This window comes from Phalacrocorax aristotelis, chromosome 4 (genome assembly GCF_949628215.1).
Source record: "Phalacrocorax aristotelis chromosome 4, bGulAri2.1, whole genome shotgun sequence".
Lineage (NCBI taxonomy): Eukaryota > Metazoa > Chordata > Aves > Suliformes > Phalacrocoracidae > Phalacrocorax > Phalacrocorax aristotelis.
In genome coordinates, this window is record NC_134279.1 from 7420198 (window position 1) to 7435505 (window position 15308).

At 42.7% G+C, this 15308-nt stretch overlaps 1 protein-coding gene across 1 annotated transcript in view; it reads left to right on the forward strand.

Annotated features, from left to right (window-relative positions):
* Positions 1 to 15209, forward strand: part of FGF2 (fibroblast growth factor 2) — a 29623-nt gene extending 14414 nt beyond the window's left edge. Inside the window, exons 2-3 of the mRNA XM_075090208.1 lie at positions 7685 to 7788; positions 14891 to 15209. Of these exons, the coding sequence (XP_074946309.1) occupies positions 7685 to 7788; positions 14891 to 15076 (290 nt within the window). The 3' untranslated portion in view covers positions 15077 to 15209. The remainder of the gene's footprint in view (positions 1 to 7684; positions 7789 to 14890) is intronic.
* Positions 15210 to 15308: the final 99 nt, after the last annotated feature.

Below are 15308 nucleotides of genomic sequence, written 5' to 3' on the forward strand. Positions count from 1 at the left end.
ACAGCGGACATATAGCTTAGGCTTTAATTGTACCTTTATTTGCTGACTATGTGTATCCAAAGCCAGGAGCTTGTGGTTGGTTTTTATTTTGTAGAGGTTAGGTTTCCCATTTCCTTGTGGAAGTGTAGGAAAACGGGGATTTTATGAATCCATTTGGCTAATGCATCTCAAATTCCACCTGCTTGAGGTGTGGGAGTTTGCCTCATGCTCCAGTACAGCACCCTCATGTACACTTATCCTGCCCCTCTTCACTGCAACTTGCTCTTTACATGTCTGTCCGTCTCTTATGTTTTCCTAACGTGTTTCTGTCCCTTTCTTTCCCCACTATGACCTTTGTTTTCCCTCTTCCTTAGCGATACTGTGGCATACTCCTGCCCCAGAACATCTTAGCCAACGCAGCTGCTATGAGTAAAGCAACAGCACATGGTGTTGCGCACGCCGATTGCCCCAGGCAAAGGGCTTGGGGTGCAGGAGGCTGGCGGCACTGTTCCTCTGCCGCTGCCAACAGATGTCCGACTGGGAGGGTGTGAGAAAGGTAGCACGAGCTCAGCAGTGCGTAACTTCCAAAATGTGCAGCTCTCTTTTCCTAAAGCATTAAGTTGCTAGATTTTGCCAAGGTCTTCTAAATAAACCAATTTTGAAGGAGAATTTTGGCCGAACCCTTTATGATGCAGAGCAATTAAACCATTTGGGACCATTTAAGTTAGTGCAGTATTACTTGTTCTGGGCCATTAAAAAGTTTTCCTGGGTTGGGAGAGCTCTGAAAGGACTTTAGGGCTTTCATTGTACATATAATTTTTCAGTTTTAGCGCTCAGGGCACTAAAAGAACTTTTGGAAAATGTACACGTTTACTGTATTCTCTGCATTTGCTAGCACCTCCTCTGTCCGTGTTTTGCTACTTGTCCGTAAAATTTTCTTCTCCACTGGCGTATGCAAAACTTCATTGGAAATACTTCTCTGGGCTCTTTAAGAGAAGATGGGGAAGATCCAGTTCATAACAGAAATCTGAAACCTTGCCAACCACAATGCTATTAAATACCACTTTTCAACTTCCATATTCTTAGAAAAGTCTCTCCAAATTGTGAAATAAATGCCTGTTTGTAACTTTCTCTCAAATATGCTGGCTAGTTTCACCTGCAACTTGTAGATCTGTCCTGACCATACCCCCTGTGAAAGAGGGATGGTTATGTATGTGTAACTGTAATTTTACATCCACAAGCCACTAATGACATGAATGCGTGCGGAAATCTGTGCCTGCGGAGCTCTGCTGGCTGCAGGGGAGGGGCACAGTGGCGTGGTCAGTGTTTTGTCTGTGTTTAACATGTCACAGGATCAGGACCTGATTAAAAAACAAAACAAAACAAACCACCCCAAAACCCCAACCCAAAACCGTTGAACCTGTTTAATGTATATGTCAGGGTGTGGTCTTGAAGAGGTTTGATCTTCTGTCAGTTGTGTTTCAATGAAAAAGAAAACAACTGTTTAGTCATTTTGCCTTTTAGATGCTGTAAGAATCTTTCTGATCTGAGCATCGCTGTTGGAAAGAGTGTACCTGCAAATTTCCTGTGTTAATGGAAGGGAAGCTGGCAAAAAACCCCGGGTTCGTCTTGTATGGTCATTTGTGTATGTATATATACAGAAGAGTTGTACATGTCCAGGAAGGGCTGTGTGCAGTGGGATGTGGAGAAGACTCTCTCCCAGGCATTTTGGTGCGTGTTGCAGTGTGGTTCAACATCCTTTAATGCCACAAATTGTAGTGGTTTCAGTGGAAATTCAGGTTAGGCTGTAGCCTGTATTGTTCTTCAGCCAAAGCATCAGTGAATGAGTATTCTTAGCACAGCCTCTACATATTGTGAGGAAAAAAATGTCCCTCGCTCTATCCTCTTTCACAGAATCCCAGGTTGGAAGGGACCTCAGGGATCATCTAGTCCAACCTTTCTGGGAAGAGCACAGTCTAGACAAGATGGCCCAGCACCCTGTCCAGACGACTCTTGAAGGTGTCCAACGTGGCCGAGTCAACCACTTCCCTGGGGAGGTTATTCCAATGGTGACTGTCCTCACTGTGAAAAATTTCCCTCTGGTGTCCAATCGGAATCTCCCCAAGAGCAACTTGTGTCCCTTCCCCCTTGTCCTCTCCATGGGACTCCATGTAAAAAGGGAGTCTCCATCTTCTTTGTAGGTACCCCTGGAAGGTGTAGTAGTTTAACTCAAACTACATCCAAAGTGATTTGTTTTCTTAGTTAACGGCCGTCTCCTCAGGTAAATGTTGCTGTTTGGATAATTTGCCATACAGAGATGTAGATGGTATTGTAAGGAAGAGGACATTAAACTGTAAAATAAAATTTGTACTGGAAATTCTGAGCGTTAGATTACCCTTACAGCTTCAGGAGACTGTGTGTATCTATATAAAAATCAGCCTTTAAGGATAGCTCTAACAAAGTTAGACACCTGGGTGCTGAGTTAGGGACTCCCTTTGCGTGTCCTGTCAAAAATGGACATGGTCAAAATTTCCATATATCTGGACCCATAATTAAAAATTTCTGATTTGTACATCTGCATATTTTTCCTGTGCTGAACACATAAGTCTTATGACCTTACCTGGGGGCTGCTGCTGCTGCGTGGGGGAGTTAGCTGAGGAGGGGCCATGGCCCAGCTAGCAGTGCTTTATTCCTGTGTTTATTATGGCACAGGGGAATTGGAAGGCGTGATCCCAAGGAGAAGAGTGTGATGGGATTTTCTGATGGCACGGGCAGGGTGAGCACGGAGAGATTTGCTCATCGTGTACTTCAGATACTGTATATCTTTTCCCTATAATGGGAACATCTGTAGGCATTTCTTGCTTTTGAGCCAGATAGTTGTTAAACAATCACCTTCTTACTAAAATTTTTTTTTAATGCCTTCTGTCCGTCAGACTATAAATACTTACTGATTGATTTAATTTTGGTTTGAGAATTTTGCCTTTAGGCGCTTGTTCTCTGTCTTGCGATGCTGCATCTGGTTGTGCGCTTTTAACCGTACGGCTTGTCAGTGGGCTGTATGGTGGCTTCTTCTGGGCTCGGAATCTTTTCTTCTGGGAAAACCTTCACTGCAGCATTATGGACCATGTTGTTATATCCATAAATGGCATTGAGTTAACTGATTCATTTCTTTAGGTGACAGGTTTGTGATTGTGCTGAATACAGGAACAAGGGGAGGGCTCAAAGGAGTGTTTTGTTTAGGATACTTTCATAATTTTATCTTGCAGTATTGGAAGTTTGTGTCAGAGGAAGGTTTTAAATCAAACTCCTGAATTATAGTTCAGTGCCTTAACTTTATTCCATTCGTGTTTTCTAAGTCTTTGTATATCTTCCCAAAGATACAACTTTATCCTTCTTCCTCAGAGTTTCTACCCTGGCATGAAATTATATTTGTATGTCTTGCACTTCATTTCTTCCTACTCGGCAGAAAAGGGAAGGTGATCACACTTTGGCTTCTTATGAGGAGATACAAAAAGAAAGTCTTAATAGCAGTAGCAAATTTACCAGTCCTTTTCAGTTGTCAGTGCATAAAGGTCACGTAGGTTATAATTGGGATAGGACGCTTTTTTATTTCATAACTTTGTGATGGCTTAGCCTCGGTCCTCAAGATGTTTGCTCAGTGTGCCGAGCAAGGCATTGACCGTGGCTGTGCACTTGGCGTTCGTCACAAATTAAAGGGCATGCTGTGAGTGTGAACAGTGAAGTAACTTACTGCTGCGCTGGAGGGCGGCCCTCCCAAAGGACTGCCAGAATGGCTGGGAAAATGCGCTGCCTCGGTCTTCGGTTTATTAATTAGCTGTTTCACAACAATCTGTGCTGCTGCTGTGGATTACATACTCCTTCTTTAGTTTACGTTCATGGGTCTGGTTTTGAGGTTTAAGTATGCTGAAAACAAGTATTACGAGTAGATCTGAAATGATGGCCTGAGTCTGAACTATTGCTATCGGTGACCTAAAGGCTGCAAAAGGTGTGGATCAGTGGTGTCGTTTCTCTTATGATTGTACCAAGTTGCATTGAGCTAAACCGAAAATTGTTGCTTCTGGTAATGACTTGCGTGGCCCAAATGTGTTTGACTAGTAAGGCTATATTGTATCTTGGCATCTCCAGATCAGCGTAACACTGTGGCAAACACCTTGTGTTAATAAAGGCACAAAATAATGCTGAAACCTGAAAAACTTATGGTATTATTGTGGCTCTGTTTATGCGTTTTTCAAGTTGGAAAGAAAAATCCAGTGAAGCTGATTTTGCTTTTAGGGCTTTGAGTATTGCAGCACTTTTCAAACTCTGCAGGAAATTTTTTTTTCTTTTGTCTCCCCCCACCCCGCCCCTTAAAGAGTAACATTTTTCACAAGCTTCTCCAAACTATACAAATATTTTTACAGGCCTTAAAAACCTTTGCTAACAGTTTGTTTTGACAGAATCGGAACTTCTGGCCCGGTACGATGCTGTAGGAGTTGGTGTGCTTTTTTTTTTTGTCAAGAGAAAGTCACAAAACATAAGCCCATACTGCAGTAATTAATATTACTTTTTTGGATATTTCACACAGCTGTTTCTTGTTAAGTGTGCGGTGAAAGCTGTGTGCTTGGGCACATCTCAAAAGTCCATTTCCCCCAGGCCCTGCCCAGAGCACTTCACATTCTTGCTTCCCGAGAGGGCAAGGAGTTGCGCTGAAGGTTTTTGAAGCTGTTCACAAGTCTGATTTTGGCCTGATAACTCGGGAGGGCTGTCTTTTGGATACTTGATTCTGGGATGAAATTAAAGATTTCACCTAACTTTTTACGACTACCGAGGTTTCCGTACTCCTTGGAAGTCTGGAGTTACTACTGAATTATGAGAGTTGCTTTTTTTTTTTTCTTTTGTGCAAAATGGCAACAGACACCTAATTCATAAGAAACCATTTTATATTCTTTAGAGTGCAGCGTTTGTATTAATATGGCTTCAGTTGTGTATACAAATTGGTGGATTTACGAGCAACTCTTACTGATGTCTGTACCTAGGGAAAAATCAGGTGAAATAATTTTCACGCTTAAAGGGTTTGCAGCAGTTATCCCAAAGATTTCATGTTGCTGGTATTCTTACTGTTGGAGTTGTGCTCTTAACCTAGAAAGGTTGACCCCTGAGGTCCCTTCCAACCTGGGATGCTGTGATGCTTCAGTCCCATCTTTAGGAGCAACAGCAGTAAACCAAGAAAGTTTTCATTTGTATAGCAAAAATGTCATGTTTCCTCACAAAAAAAGCCAAATAAGCAGCTACCTCCCTCTGAATCTCAAGAGATCCTCCCTCTCCAAAATTTATGGTCACTTCAAGCATTTATTCTGGTGGCTTAAAAGGTCAAGCCTTAAATAGGAAAAACTATATGCTCCACAAAAGCAGGTGGGTGAGTGAAGCAGGTGCCTGAGATGATGCGTGCCAGCGTTGCCCACCAGGCTTTCCTCACTAAGGTGTCATACCCGCCTTACTGCACAGAAGCACGTATGTGTTTCTCCTGAGCCCTTTAAAGAAAGAAATCGGCAAACGCGAACTGATGCAAGGCCTTGGCTGAGTACTTTTGAGTGAATGGAGCACAGCTGTCGGTTCCTCTAGCTGGGCTTTTATCGTGGTCAGATCTCTGTATAGTGTGTTCAAACAGAAAATGTTTTTAACTAATTCCCAAAATAATTTCTGGGATGCAAGAAGGAGGAAGGAGAAGTTCCAGCCTAGTTTGATTTTGGAAACAGCGATAGTCTCACACCAGATGAGTCATCTCCTTCGTTCAGACACCTGATGGACACATAACCAGAACCGGTTTGCGACATCCTGCTTGTTCCTTTAGCTGCTGCAATTCTTTGGCAAAGGTCATCTTTGCCTTTATACATCCCAAGAAGGTGAGAAGCCATTTCTGAGCTATTCCTCGTTTTTGGTGCCTGTGTTGCAATGATCTTGCTTCCTGTTACGGAAATGTTGTTGCTCTTAAAAAATCCCTGTTTAGTGGAACGGTGGATGAAACCACAGTGTTGCACAGAAAAATAGTACTCCTCCGGGCTCGCTTCTAATGGCTCTTTTTTTGAAGTTGAGAGGGTTTGCAGATGCGGGTTTCACTGGAAATAGTGGCCATCCAAAATGGAGGAAAACCTAGGGATGCGGAGAGGTCCCGTTTCTTGTGTTCTACTGTTACCCAAATGGGTAGTGTTTGTTTCTAGCAGAAATCAGGTTGAATCGGACTGCCTGTGCGAGCTGGCTTGATGGCATGGAGCTGCAGGGGATGGGCGTATATTTTCTGTGAGGGGGAGTAGAAAGGACCACATGTCAAGCTGCCAGCAGTCCAAAGAGCTCATCCGAGTTGCTGTACGGGCCAATTCCTCTTTTTTAAGTGATGTTTTAAATAATCAAAGTTGGGTTTTCAGAGGAAGATGTTCTAAAAATGGTTGGAATAGAACAGGCTCTACTGTGAGGTTTAGGACAACATGTACTTTGCTTCTTTTCCCTTCTCTTCTGCAGAAGAATGGCAGCCCCAACAGAGTGTTTAGGTTTCTTTTGAGCCCCAGATACCCAAGTCATGTAGAAGGTATCTGGTGGACTTTTCTGTGGTATTTGGTGTAGTGTCTTGTATTGCAATATTTGCCATCCTGAGTAGCTAATGGGTGAAAAATGTGAACTTTGAGGTACGTTGTCACAGATACACAGATAAGGTGAGGCTGAAATGCAGCGGAGGTGCGACTTCCTGGCTCCGCTGTTTCAGGCACTTAAAGGCTTGATTTCACTTCTCGTTCTCAATGCAATGACATGAACACACCGGGAAGAAAAGAAGGAAAATAGCAAACAGATCTTCTGGATTAGGTGGAGACTGATTTTGGCTTATAGCTTGAAACAAGCCACAGGCAAAGGGGGAAATGTTTTTGTGTTCATCTGAACTACTGGATTTGCTTTGTGGCTAGAGAAATCAGTGTGGACTTCGTGTTAATTCACAGGCAGTAGCTGAAGGCGATGTGATACCACCGTACAGATTTTCAAAAAACCATGACTCTTAATTTTTTTTAAAAGAATTGATTCAAATAAACCCACTTTTCACGTTCCTAATTTGTGTAACACCATTTCTTGTGTCTTTACTTACCCTCATCTACTTTTCCCGTTCTGTTTGTTTATTCTAACGACTTGTTGGCTGTACGATGTAAACTAATTGGTACTTTTCTGTTGGCAACTGCTAGAACATTAGCGAGTGATACAGTCCTGAGTGGTCTTAATCATAGTCCAGCCTCATGCCTCTCTGACAGTCTAGCTGTATAGAATTGCATGTGCTCAATATCTGATGCTGTTCTATAGACACTAAGAAATATCTCCGTAAGAAAATTGCCACGAAAAATCCCCATTTTCTATGAGCAGTTGACCGTGCTGTAAGTAGACCTTCAGGGTCTTTTTATGGGTTTTTACATTGCTTTCTTGTGAAACGAAGACAGCAGAATAACTCACGCTTATTGCTGCCAATTTGACGATAGCTACTTACTTTGTAATGAGCATTTTCTCTGATGACAAATGGGATCAGAAACCTAGAGGTTACAAGTTTCCTATCTTCGCTGAAGCTGAAGCTCAGGCTTTTTCCGTTGTAGGTTTGAAGTGGTAGGCTTCAGTGTCAAGTGCTGAAATAATCACCACGGCTGTGAACATTTACTTTTGTCTCTTTTGTTCACAGTCAAACTGCAACTTCAAGCAGAAGAAAGAGGAGTGGTGTCAATCAAAGGCGTAAGTGCAAACCGCTTTCTGGCTATGAAGGAGGACGGCAGGTTGCTGGCCTTGGTAAGCAGCGCTTTTTAAATCTTGATCTCTGTATGTGCCTATCTGTAGTGGTGGGTCCTCTCCCCCCTCTGTACTGAGTAACCTCTCCTCCGGCAGGACTTCTCTGTGTGTCATTTATCAGGGAGAAATTAGCCCTGCACAACTTTTGTCAAGTAATTGAACTAGGCAGAGATGGGTGTCTCTGCCTTCACCTAGAGTGTGCAAAATTTAACTGGGATGGCCCGAGAGAGAAAAATCATAGGGAACATGTATAGAAGGAAATTATAAGAACAAATGAAGAATGAAATCTCCCCCTTTTTTCCCCCCCTGAAGAGTGATTTTTTCCTCTTCCACATGAAGTGATTGTAAAGGTGCTTTTAAAGTAGGAGGTAAAGCCAATTTTTAAAAATGTTGACTTCTACGGTTTTGATACTACTCTGTATAATTGTTTTCTCATTTTCCCTTTTGTAATCAATCAAATTTTTTTGGTCATGTGTACTAGAAAACTGGCAAGAAAAACATTTTTGAAGATGTGATGATAAAATAAAGTTATTAAATGTAGGTAAATTAAACCAGTCTCCAGTGAGACTAGTTTTAAACTCCATGCATTTTATGCATGGAATCAGCTTAACTGTGTTTTAAAGCCAATATGTTTAGCAGGCTCTGGAAGTTAATGAGGTCTCCTAGAGCTAGATTATAAATTCTGCTTTAGGAGCTGCCGTTACATTCGTTTTGTTCATGAGATGTAGACACTGTAAATCTCCCACCCATATTTATAACCTTCAGCGCAGGCAAACTTCCAGCACTTGTGACGTACCACTGTAGGGCACCCTGCTAGAATTTCGGTTTGAAATAATCCCCGATGCTTTAGTATCTCAAACGCAGCCCCATTCAGCTTCTGTGCAAGTCCCCACCAGGTGTTAATAATAAACTTAATTCCTAACCCCAGCTGAGCTGCAGCTAATGAAAGAGCCGTGCCAAGGGCGTCAGGAGACTTGCGATTCCCCTCAGTTCTGCCTAAGTGAAATTACTCTGAGGGCAAACAAGGCGCTTCCGTGGCTTTACGCGAGTGGGGAGCCCTGGTGCGCTCCTCAGCACTGCGCGTCTCTGGCTCCCGGAAGCCCGTTTCGTTTCTGCCTGTGAATACGGTTAAAGAACCTGTTTCAAGTTACAGCATTATTTACTCAGATAGTGCGTGACAGCTCAGTAGAAGAAAATGTGAGGAGTCGTCCACTGTGCTATTCGTGAATTAAGGATAATTGGGAATTTCCTGTGGTGCTGGTGTGGTGGCATTCGGCTTCCCGTGCAAATTGCCCTCCTTACCCTGAGAGACAGAATGGTCAAAATAGGGTGTTTGGCACCATTTGTGAAATTGTAAACACCTGGGTGAGTTTCTGTTTGGGATTTCCAACCTACTCTTGCTGGGTGGGTTTTGGTTGTAGAACGTGCCTCCCTTGCAGCTATATGCAGCAGTTTTATCTGCTTGGTTCTTGTAAGGCGATGTGCTGGGAAAGTATCTGCCGTTCACTCGGAATTACCCTCTCAAAATCTGGTAAAGTTGGGTCGCTTTGTGCTTCTCACTTAAGCTTATAAAACATTTGTTTTGTTTTGCTTTGTTTCTGGAAATGGCTGTTACTTGCATTGTGTTTACTGCAAAGACTACTTCCTCCAGCTCTTCATTTTTGCTGTTCATAGGTGAAAACTCTCTCCTCTTAAGGTTTTATTCTCCAGGCAGCCTCACGAATAGTTCCGCAATGTCACGATCGTTTCCTGCAGCACAGGCAATGTTTTCTTCCATGAGGATTTCTGTACTACGACTTCCAACAGTTTGTGGCCAACTGTGCCTCTACTGTTTTCTGCCTATAAACGCGTTCATGAAACTGTTTCTAATTGTCAGCGTTTCTTTTTCAGTTTGAGCCGTGTTGGGTTTCAGTGAGAGCTTAGAAAGAGCACATGCTGGAAATCTTTGCAGTGAACCAATCTTGTCAGTGCGTGTGAATTCGTATCTGCTTGAAACCTTTGGTTATTTCTGTTAAAACATTAAGGGACTTCAATTTCTAAACCACCTATTCAGTTCTCTAACCCACTACTCGCCCGAGTACTGTTCTGTCCTTTTTTAACATCTGTTTCTTCTTTTTTTATTACTTCTCAGTATCAAGGATCTATTTGCCTAGTGTCCTTGTTTTATAAATACATCAACATCTTCAAAAACACTTTTGCAAATTGTTATTCAGTTCTGTTTTTCATCTAGTTGGTTGTTTTTGTAATTACTTGGTTGAGACACGTCTTTATGGTTTGCCCTGAGTTGGGTTTTGCAACACGATGTATTGCATAGCCAGCAGGTCACGGCTTACACTGGTGATTTGTGTGGTGGTGCAGCGGGTCGCGTTCTTGTCCTGAAAGCTGGATGATACGGCTTTTAATGTAGCCGTTTCACGCTCTCCGTTTAATAATGGACTCAGTTGTTGTGGGGGCGAGGTAATCTTTACTGGTTTAGTCACTGGAGGAAATGGCTGGTTGTTAATGCAGCTAGTCAAAACCTCCCCTTGGAAAATGCCATTTTAACTAAACATATTTGCCCAGAAATGTAGCTATTCCATCAGATTTTCAATGGAAACTTTCCACTTCTAATGTGGCTCATTCTGACTTTCCAGTTTCATTTCATTATAATAATGAGATATTTTCACTTTAAGGAATGACATGTGTTCGATTATTTCATTTCATGAAGAAATTTCTCAAAATTTCCCATGAAAGCAAGAATTGCACTTTCAACTAACTTGTATTTCACGAGAAATAATTTGTCATTTAAGGATACGATCTGTTTGATCTGTCATGTTTATGTGGTTTTGCTATGACTGGGCAGGTTTTGCCAGACTGAAGGACTTGACATGAAGGGAAATTCTTCTCTTTTAGTGTTATGGATTAAAATTGTGGTAGAAGAATATTTGTGAGAATACCCTTCATTTCCTATATATAGTTATAGTTAGAAAAGGCTAAATGTGATCATCCCCTTTCTCAGGTCATACTCCATCCGCTGTGGTAGTTACAGGTTAACCCTCTGGTGTCGGTTTTGAGAATGAACAAACTTGAGGAATTTTAATTCTTAATCTGAGTCCAAAATGTCAAAACCAGCTAATCAGCACACTGTGATACTAAGGCAGATGCAGTTTGCACTAAAAAATCAATCAGTGCATGGCATTTGGCCATACAAATGAGGGAGGAAGACGTTTGTCGCAGGAAGGTGCTGTCTCTTTCGGTCAATTAATCTGCCCTGGGGGATTTTGGCGGTCGTTACGGTTTGGCTACTGTAAGTGCTGGCACACAGCAGACTGTAGTACCAGCACGGCTACAACCAACATTGCTTTTAAGGTTAATTTTTAATGTTAGAATTAAAACCAATGTTAAGGACTCCTGCACTCAGTGTTTTATTGAGTCATTGAATCATAGAATCATTAAGGTAGTAAAGACCTTTAAGATCAAGTCCAACCCCCAGCCCAACACCCCCAGGCCTCCTAAACCGTGTCGCCAAGTGCCACGTCTACACATTTTAGAACACCCCCAGGGATGGTGACTCCCCACCTCTCTGGGCAGCCTGTGCCAGGGCCTGACCGCTCTTGCAGTGAGGAAATATTTCCTTAAAAAAGAAGTCACTCAGATGACTTCTGGATGGCGGTCTTGCTTGGCAGCAGACCAAGTATTGTTTTCCCTTCCTTTATCCTTTCCATGGAGGGCTGTAGAGTTCAGGTATTTCATGGTGGGCTGCGAAAGCTTTCACTGCCCGAACACCGCTTGGAATGCAGACTAGACCAAAGCGTATTTAAAATCCCCACCGATATCCAGGGTTTTTCCAGGGGCTGAGGTTCACAACGCAGTGGCCGGCATCCCACTCCCGCTGGACAGCGGTCCAGCTTCCCAAACGTTGCCTTTGACAGATGTTAAGGAATACATAGTTCATGAAGCCTGAGCTATCATTTGTCACCTAAATGTTCATTTCTGTGTCAAAATATTTACATTGGCAACGTACTGTAGGAAAGCACTGGTGTATCACCTATGCTTTGTGGAGAAATAAGGTCTTGAGTGTCCAGAGCAAATCACGGGGCACCTTTCGGAATATCTTTATGAATGTGAAAAAAAAACCCCACCCACTTTTTTTCTTTTTATCTATATATTTTTTAACCCTTTTTTGATTTTTTTTTTTTTTTTTTTTTGTATAACACCCATAAATTGCCTGAAAATCTGTTTGAAGACTTGAATCTATTTTACTTTTTAAACCTGAGAGATATGAGGAAGGCTAAACAAAACCGATGTGTTTCTCTGAGTTGCAATTGTATTTACTGTGTGGATTTAGTGCATAGGAGAGGGGGTCGTGCGAATTTGCCTTGCAGCTGTACGAGGGGTTTCGTAGCGGCTGCTTAAATTCACCGCAGGCACACTGGAAGCCGTTTCCTTCCTAGCGGAGGTTGCAAAGACTCAGTTCCCACCGGTGTTGGGCACCTGATCTGACTCCCCGGCTCCGCAGCCGCACCCGGCGGGGATTGCACGGGAAGCGTGCCTAGAAGGTGCTGCGGCATCTGGAGGCCGTGCTCTGCCCGGCATCTCCCCAGCACCCGTGGTGCCCGCTGCCTGGGCGCTTCCGCAAGTGCCACCGCGTCGGGTGGGCGGCGAAGGCGAGCTGTGAGCTGGCCGCAATGGTCTCTTTGCCAGAATTTCCAGCTTGGGCATTTGTACTGAACTCACCTAAACTCTGCTTAAAGTTTGGGTTTTTTTTCTTAAATGCTTCTTTTCTTTATACAGTTTCTGTGCCCTCTTAAGGCTGCTGTAATCCATTTTTGGCTTGGATCAGTGGCATGAGATGATTAATGCATCTGTTTTCATGTTGCTTGAATGAAAGGCATTAAAATACGATGATTTATCTTGAGAAAAATTATTTAAAATACAAATAGTAAAATTTTTATTTTGATTTCTGCTATTTGAAATGTAAAAATATTAGTTACAGAAATAAGAAGCTGCATGTGGATTTTCTCTTATAAGTTGTTTTCCTTAGAAGCCAAAATTCGTATCTGAAAATGGTTGGAGGAGAAAACCTTCTATTTGAAGACGTATGTTTGGAGACAGATCACTTTATTCCAGACTGCATTTAATGACTTAATTGCTTGTAGCTACAGAAACTTGGCATATATCGGGGAGTTACTCTCCTCTCCTACGTTTTCGTGCGTACTGTATGAAGTCTACTTGTTCCAAGCTCACATTTTAGGTCTAGTTGGATACTTTATGTATTAATGAATATTAACAGAAGATGGTAATGAAGACTAGCCTGCTCGTTTAGGGAATTCCTTCCCGTTCCCTGTCTCCTCTCCAAGATTTTACATGCTTGCTTTTTAATGACTAACATTTCTCCTCCTCTGGTGTTCCCAAAAAATTTCTGGGTAAATGAGTATGGCTGAACTGACGGACTGACAGATGGCGTGTATGAAAAGAAAGTGCTCCTACTCCAGTAAGCCCCCGCAGCAGTGGACTTCTGCCACCTTTGTATTTGAGAAAGTAATTTCTCTTGCTTGAAGCGCTGGCTGTGCTGGCAGGACTGCTGCTGTGGCTGCTGAGAGCAATGCCATCTGCCGACAGGGCTTCTGCTGTTGTGAACGTGCCTTGGGATAAGTGCAGGCAAACACCGACAGTGATCCTCTTCCTACAGAACGAGATCTTAACCTGAAGCTGTATGTATGTCCGCTTATGCTTTCAATACGGAGGATCAGTGTGGTTTCTTGGAGGTGGATTTCAGCAAGCGAATAAACTCTCCTGTTTTCTGGTGACTATGAACAGCTATAAATGCTGGTCTTAGTTACATCAGCTTGGCTTTAAGTCCCCCAGGCAATAATAACTATCCAGGAAAATTTGTGGGTTGAAATCTTGCAATAGGTAACGCCTGCCTTACGTGATCGCAGTGACAGGGGTGGAATTGTTTCAAAATGAAGGCTCTTTCTCTCCGGTATGGTCACCCCGACGGAGCAGTGGTTCCTGCTGTGTGCAAAGATGTGTGGAAGAAAGTGTATCACACTGTGTGCGTTACGGGCAGGCTTGCCCCTTGAGGGCTTTAGATGCAGCTGAGTATCTTCTATGTGATGGTGACCAAATGCAGCATGTAGGAAGAGACAGACAGAGCAATTCCCTGTGTTGGCCTCCCAGCCTCCCACCACGCTCCGCTTTGGGGCCTTCTCAGCCAAGAATGGTTTTTACCTTCTCAGTAAATGTCAGTGAATTTCTTTTCCGTGAACTTGTCCAAAAGTGACACATAAGCTGGGGGAAAATGGTAACTTCCTACATTAAGGAGCTCCGAAGCTCCACTTTCACCTGTTGGTGAAGAACCACCTTATTTTTTATTTGTAGGTGTGAAGGCATGTTAATTCCATGTAGGTGGAGTTGGTTTTGAAGACCTCCTCCCAGAAGCAGAGTAATTCCATAGCTGTACTTCTAAACGCTGTAGAGTATGCCTGGTGTCTCTGTGGAACAGACCTCTCTGCCATGTCTGATCTTTTCCTAAAATGACAAGTTTTGAATTTGAAAAAACCTTGAACAGATGCAGGCTTGCCAGTTTCGGAGCACTAGAAATACAGACTTGAATAAGCTTTAGGAAAGTTAAACCTCAAAATTAGAAAAGAACAGGCAAAAGCTGAAGCTATGCCATGCTATTTCCCTAACTGATAAAAAGGTTCGTTTGAGGAAGGCAAGGGAAAGACTCCCTTTCTCTTACACCCTGCTTTTCTTTCTGGTTAAATTGTAACGAAGGCCGAGATGGCAAAACTGCTGCTCTGGGAAGTCAGGATCTATCGCTAAGTGCCAAGGGACGGGCTTCTTCCTTTGTTTGACTGAGTTTCAGATCAGAACAAAGAATTACATTGTGAAAACAAACTGGAATCTGCTTGGTCTGTGTTAAAGACAATAAATGAACCATAGTTGAAAACTGTATTTTAACAATAGCTCTTTCTTTAAACTTGAAACATTTGATGTGAACTTCTTAAACCCAAATGGACTGCTAACTTACGTTCTTGGTAAGTCAGTCCTGCCAGTCTGAAGGATTGATTTGTTGTGATGGAATATCAATGATCCTTTTCTTTTTCCCTTTTAGAAATGTGCAACAGAAGAATGTTTCTTTTTCGAGCGCTTGGAATCCAATAACTATAACACTTACCGGTCACGGAAATACTCTGATTGGTACGTGGCACTGAAAAGAACTGGACAGTACAAACCTGGACCAAAAACTGGACCCGGACAGAAAGCTATCCTTTTTCTTCCCATGTCTGCTAAAAGCTGATTTCCACGGCGGATTCCGAGCACACACGCCACACTACACTAAAGACATTGAGTTCCCTACCCCTACTCCTCTCCAAAGTAGCCAAAATATAAGCAATCATTTGCTGATATTAACTACTTTTGCAGAAACCAGATTCAAGCACGAATGTTTCATACTGTCTTTATATTGCTCTTTAAACCTATTGTGCCAGTGTGCGTGGAGGTAAAATTACTTGGAAAATGTATTTTTCAGG